The following is a 6,844-nucleotide window of genomic DNA, read 5'->3' on the forward strand; positions in this document are numbered from 1 at the left end:
CCACGCCCCCCCCCCCGCCCGCCCAAGCCCACCCCGCGGACTTCGAGGCCAGACGCCCCCGCCTCGGTCTGCGCCGGAGGGGGCAGCAAAGCCGCGCTCGCCCCTCACCACCCACACCCCACTCCCATCACTGCGGGGTCCGGAGCGCGCGAGGCTTCCAGGCCGCTCCGCTCCTCGGGACCCGAACTTTCTTGGAAGAAGGGAAGCGGTGACGACAGGAGTGGAAGGGGCGCAGGGCTGGGGCGGGGGGCTGGGGCGCAGAGTGTGCGGCCCGCACGCCTCCCTCGCAAGGCAGGGGACCCGAGGTACCTGCAGCAGCAGCAGCAGCAGCGCCGACAGGCTGCGGCTCCAAGGGCCCATGGCTGTCCGGGGACGCCGAGCGAGGGCAGGGGCCGAGTGCGGTCGGGTCGGGTCGGGTCGGGCCGGGCTGGATCGGGCTGGAGTCTGAACTGACTTCCGCGAGCTCACAGGTGCTTTGCAGTTCCGACGCCACTGAGACTGGGGTGCGCTGCTGCCTCCAGGTGTGCCACGGAGGGACCGCCCCCCGTACCGCTGATTGGCTGAGGGTTCACCTGCCGGCCACAGCCAATCAGCAGCGCGGACCCCTCCCCCGGACGGAGCTAACGGCCCGCCCCCCCGGCCTCGCGCAGACCCGGTGACCCCCTAGCCTGGAGTTGCTAGGGTCTAGGTGGGAGGGTTCTGATTCCACTGGGTTCGAATCCCAGCACCGCTGGTGGCGCACTAAGACCTGGGATCAGAAAGGGCTTTTACACTTGGCTGAGTTCTTTTGTTTTTTGGGGTTTTTTGGTTTTTGTTTTTTTGTTTGTTTTGGAGATGAGGTCTCACCCTTTCACCCAGGCTGGAGTGCAGTGGTACGATCACAGCTCACTGCAGCCTTGAACTGGGCTCAAGCAGTCCTCTGGCCCCAGCCTCTCTAGTAGCTGGGAGTACAGGTGCACACGACCACACCAGGCTAATTTTTTTTTTCTTTTGCCTTTTTGTAGAGAGACAAGTCGGGGCGGACAGGGGCAGTGGGGGCGCTGTGTCTCCCTGTATTGCCCAGCCTGGTCTCCAACTCCTGGGCTGAAGTGATCCTCCTTCCTGGGCCTCCCAAAGTGCTGGGCTTACAGGTGTGAACCATGAGCCACTGAGCTAGCAGCCTAATTTTTTGTTTGTTTTGTTTGTTTGTTTGTTTGTTTTTTGAGACAGAGTCTCACTCTGTCTTGCCCAGGCTGGAGTGCAGTGGCACGATCTTGGCTCACTGCAACCTCTGCCTGCCGGGTTCAAGCGACTCTCCTGTCTCAGCCTATTGAGTAGCTAGGACTACAGGCTTGTGCCACCAGACCAGCTAATTTTGTATTTTTAGTACAGATGGGGTTTCACCATGTCGGCCAGGCTGGTCTGGAACTCCTGACCTCAGGTGATCCACCCTCTTCAGCCTCCTGAAGTGCTGGGATTACAGGCGTGAGCCACTGCACTCTGCCTCAATGGCCTAATTTTTTAAAAAATTTTTCTAGAGACGGGATCTCACTATGTTGCCCAGGCTGATCTCAAATTTCTGACCTCAGGTGATACTCCTGCCTCAGCCCCTTTATAGAGTTCTTATTTTTTAATCTAGTCTTTTTTTAACTGCAGGGCTCCATGGGTTAGTGAGTCAGCAAATTGATTCCCTAGGTCAGGACCACCTCCCAAAGCCTCAGTTTCTCCACCCTCCTAATGGGAATGATCAGAAATGTCTCCCTATTGTTGTTGTGAGGCTCCCATACAATAAATGACAAATGTTTCTTGAGCCATAAATGCTCTGTAGAGAAGTGAGGGATAAAAATAGTAACAACAGGGCTGGGCGCGGTGGCTCACGCCTGTAATTCCAGTACTTTGGGAGGCCGAGGCGGGCGGATCACGAGGTCAGGAGATCGAGACCATCCTGGCTAACACAATGAAACCCCATCTCTACTAAAAATACAAAAAATTAGCCAGGCATGGTGGTGGGTGCCTATAGTCCCAGCTACTTGGGAGACTGAGGCAGGAGAATGGCGTGAACCCTGGAGGCAGAGCTTGCAGTGAGCTGAGATCACGCCACTGCACTCCAGCCTGGGTGACAGAGGGATAGTCTGTCTCAAAAAAAAAAAAAATAGTAACAATAGGTGCTGGGCATTGAAGATTACTGTGCCAGTCTCTATACTAAGCATTTGACACTGACCAGCTCTTTTTTTTTTTTTTTGAGATGGAATCCTGCTCTGTCTCCCAGGCTGGAAAGCAATGGTGTGATCTTGGCTCACTGCAACCTTCGCCTCTTGGGTTCAACTGGTTCTCCTGTCTCAGCCTCCTGAGTAGCTGGGATTACGGGCATGCACCACCACGACTGGCTAATTTTTGTATTTTTAGCAGAGACAGAGTTTCATCATGTTGGCCAGGCTGGTCTCCGACTCCTGACCTCAGAAGATCTGCCTGTCTCGGCCTCCCGAAGTGCTAGGATTACAGGCATGAGCCACCGTGCCCAGCCACTGACCAGCTCACTTAAGCTCATTTCAAAACAACCCAAGAGCTGTATTATTATTCCCATTTGATAGATGGGCAACTGAAGCTTGGAGAGGTTGAGGCCAATGAGAGGAGGCACAGGACTGGAACTGACCTCTCTGATTCCAGGGCCTTTCTTCTAACAATCAGCTTCATCTCATGTGGTCCGTCTTCCAGCTGGAGCTGCAGTTTTCAGTCTGTTTTTTGATGTTGACCTGGAAGAGACCTTTAGAGTTCACCCAAACCTATGATTTGCAAATAACTTGTTCAATATCACATAGGCAGGTCAATGTCAAAGCCAAAGACCAGAACCCAGGATCTTCTGACCCCCAGAGTGGGGCTCTTAATGCCACAGCCACACCGAGGCTACCACCACCTTCTCCAGAGAATTCTATCCCCAGTCAAATAATTTTAGGATCAAAACTAGAATAGATAGGGGCCAAAGGTCTCAGGTCCTGTGCCAGTGACCCTCCAGCACCCACCGTCCTCCACCAAAAGACAAAAACAGAATAGACAGGCAAATGTTAGGTCAGACAACTTCCCTGTCTGACTGCCTGTGGCCAGCCACATCTGGGTGGCTAGTCTACCCCGACAAGGGCACCTCCTTTCCCTTTATCCTGCAAGCCTGGTCAGAACTACACAGCATTAAGTGGAGTCAGCCACTCACTAGCCCTGTGACCTTGGGGAAGTCAGTGTTCTCCTTTGTATAAGGGAGTTGGCATGAACTAATACAAAAACAATTGCTAAGCAGAGTTCTTGGCTTATCATAGCAACTGCTCAATAAATATTTGAAGTGGGGGTGACTCTTTCAAAAGGCCCACCCCCTATTTCCCTTCCTCCTGGGGAAGGCCGTGTTTGGAATATTTCACCCAGAGCTAAAGGTGCCTCTGAGCCCATCGAGGGTAATTTCTCAACTGCAGACGATTTATGGACAGCCCAGCGCCCCCCCTCCAACCTGTCCCCTCAATTTTAATGGGTTTCCAGTCAGGTCTTTTGGATGTCTGTATCTTGGCTCCCTCTGCTCTTAACCCACCAGGAGGCTCAGAGGGAAAAGGCTCCGGTATTTCCTTTCCCACTAAGATCGTGCTTTGAACAAGATAATGGAAATACAGAAAGAGGCGTTTCCCCCATGGGGCTGCACTGTCTGCTTATTTTTTCCTCTCAGTTATGTAAAAATACATATTTTATACCATCGCTGGGCCCAGGGAGCCTTTAGGGCTTTACTTTCTTCTACCCAGCAAGCCTTGGCCTTGTAACTCTGCAGCGACTCTCATCGACTCTTCCATTACACTCTGATAATTCAATAAAAAGGATTTTAGAAAACAATTAGGGGCAGCAAAGTCAGGTCAGGCCTGATGCGTTCTTCAGACTTCTCGCAAGTCCTTCTCTGAGCTCTAAAGAGAAGATCAGGTGTCCAGGGTGAGGCGGGAACACAGAGGGGCTCCTTGTGGAAGACAGGTGCTGTGTGACTTTCGCAACGCACTGAATTGCCTCTGTTTCCTGTTTGTTTGTTTATTTATTTAGTAACAAGGTCTTGCGCTGTTGCCCTGACTGGAGTGCAATGGCGCGATCTCGGCTCACTGCAGTCTCTGCCTCCCAGCTTCAAGAGATTCTTGTGCCTCAGCCTCCTGAGTAGCTGAGATTACAGATACACGTCACCACGCCTGGCTAATTTTTGTATTTCAGTAGAGACGGGGCTTCGCCATGTTGGCCAGGCTGATCTCAAACTCCTGACCTACCTCAACCTCCCAAAGTGCTGGAATTACAGGCGTGAGCCATTGTGCCCGGCGTCTGTTTTCTCTTCTACCAAACAGGGATACCTCAGCGGGCCTGGTGGCTCACAACTGTAATCGCAGCACTTTAGGAGGCTACTTGGGAGGTGAGAAGATCACTTGAGCCCAGGAGTTTGAGACCAGTCTGGGCAACATGGTGAAACCCCATCTCCCCCCAAAAAATTATTTTGAATTAGCTGGGCGTGCTCGCTTCGGCAGCACATACACTAAAATTGGAATGAATTAGCTGGGCATGGCAGTGCATGCCTGTAGTCCCAGCTACTCTGGAGACTGGGGTAGGAGGATCATTTGAGCACAGGAGGTTGAGGCTTCAGTGAACCATGACCACGCCACTTCACTGCGGCCTGGATTCACTTCTGGCTCTGCCATTAGTTGAGCAGCATAAGTCATTTTATCTCCAATATTTTGGTTTCCTCATCTGTAAAATGGGGATGTTGATAGCACTTAATTAATAAGGTTCTTGTAAACACTCTGCAAAGGTGAGTGATTAGCCCTCTTGGCCCAATACATTCCCTTTCCAGTTCTAGGCAAAACTGTGAGCTGCCCAGAGCCTCGCCTCCCACAGGCTCTCCTTCCCCCACCCCCGCCGCTAAAGCTCCTCAGGTTATCTCTTGCATCTACTGGAAAAAATTCTTTCACACTGGCCACGTTCGTCATTTCGAACCTCCCAGGGCCGACTGCACTTTAAGGAGGGCTCTAGAGAAAGACTTTTCTTCCTTCAGAGGAGTTGTAAATGCTGTCCAGGGCTTTTAACCTGTTGTCTGTGGATGGGCTCTCGTAGAGTAGGGTCCGTGAATCCCCTGAGACTGTACACAAACCTGTCCGTGCAGGTGATAAGGCCCATTGTTTTCCTAACATCTCAACTGGGGAAAACCCACACTCCAAGAGTTGAGCTTTCTCTGAGATCTTGCTGAGATCCAGTGCTAACAGTGGAATTTCAGGCATCACTGGGGAAGAAATGTTTGGCCAGAGGCCTTGCCCTTGAGATCACTGCAGGTAGATAAGAGAACCTGCCACCTGTCAGATAACAGACCTCCACATGATGGGATCACAGACTCCAGGTTTCCTTATGGCAGAGGACAGACTTTCACTTCCTGGGTGTTTTGGCCACTGGCCTGCCTGGAGGCTAAAGATTAATCCTTCAGGCAGTCTTCTCCCTTTCATCTCCTGGCAAGGAGTGCAGTCATGGGGTTCAGACTGGGGTAGGAGTTGCCCCTCACCAGAATTCTTCGGAGAAGAGTCCAACCGCCAGCCCACTGGGGAGGAATCCCCAGAGAAATTGGAATTGCTAGGGATTGCAGCCTGATCAGGCTCCTGGCTAGGTAGGTTAGAGGAGGCTCCCTTCCTGCTGCTCCTAGAGGCTCCTGACACCTCTGCTGGCCTGGCTGCCTGCCAGTGTGGAGGGGTGGGAACTGGCTATACCGCCTCCAGTTGAAACGGTGCTAACTGATAGGGGTGCCGCCCTTCCAGTCTGCAAAAAAAAAAAAAAACAGTTTTATGTAAAACACAAAGTAAAGTGTAACACACACTACGTATAGTATAATGAAACCCCAGGTATTCATCACCCAGCCCAACAGTAGTTTTTTGCAATTTTTAAAGTTTTTGTAAACTTTGTAATTGTACCAAATCTTTCATCTTTCTAACTTTGCATTCCTATTTTTGTCTTTGCAGGAATTTTTTGTTTGTTTGTTTTGGAGACAGGGTCCAACTCTGTCACTCCGGCTGGAGTACAGTGGCCCAATCTCGGCTTACTGCAGCCACGACCTTCTGGGCTCAAGCCAATCCTCCCACCTCAGCCTTCCAGGTAGCTGAGAAGGCAGGCATGAGCCACCACACCGGGTTAATTTTTGTATTTTTTGTAGAGACAGGGTTTCATCTTGTTGCCCAGGCTGGTCTCAAACTCCTGAGCTCAAACAATCCACCTGCCTCAACCTCCCAAAGTGCCGGGATTACAAACATGAGCCATCACGCCCAAATTATATATATATATGTGTGTGTATATATATGTATATATGTGTGTGTATATACATGTGTGTGTATGTGTGTGTGTATGTGTGTGTGTGTGTATATATATATGTGTATATATATATATTTTTTTTTTGAGATAGAGTTTTGCTTTTGTTACCCAGGCTGGAGAGCTGGAGTGCAATGGCATGATCTCAGCTCACTGCAACCTCTGCCTCCTGGGTTCAAGCCATTCTCCTGCTTCAGCCTCCCAAATAGCTGGGATTACAGGCATGTGCCACCATGCCTGGCTAAGTTTTGTATTTTTAGTAGAGACAGGGTTTCACCATGTTGATTATACTGGTCTCGAACTCCACCCCTAATATATATAATATATATTATTTTATTATATATAGTATATATTATGTATTATTTAAATATATAATATATTATATAATATATATTTTATGTTATTTAAATATATAATATATTATATAGGCCGGGCGCAGTGGCTCAAGCCTGTAATCCCAGCACTTTGGGAGGCTGAGACGGGCGGATCACGAGGTCAGGAGATCGAGACCATCCTGGCT

General features: G+C 50.4%; 1 protein-coding gene across 1 annotated transcript in view; it reads right to left on the bottom strand.

The window, feature by feature from the left end:
• The window catches only part of CDH1 (cadherin 1), a 104,437-nt gene extending 103,916 nt beyond the window's left edge, over window positions 1–521 (bottom strand). The window contains 1 exon segment of the mRNA XM_017850816.1: window positions 310–521. Within this exon segment, the coding sequence (XP_017706305.1) occupies window positions 310–360 (51 nt within the window). The 5' untranslated portion in view covers window positions 361–521.
• Between the last annotated feature and the right edge of the window lie 6,323 nt (window positions 522–6,844).

Source organism: Rhinopithecus bieti, unplaced genomic scaffold (assembly GCF_001698545.2).
Source record: "Rhinopithecus bieti isolate Rb0 unplaced genomic scaffold, ASM169854v2 scaffold_32081, whole genome shotgun sequence".
NCBI lineage: Eukaryota > Metazoa > Chordata > Mammalia > Primates > Cercopithecidae > Rhinopithecus > Rhinopithecus bieti.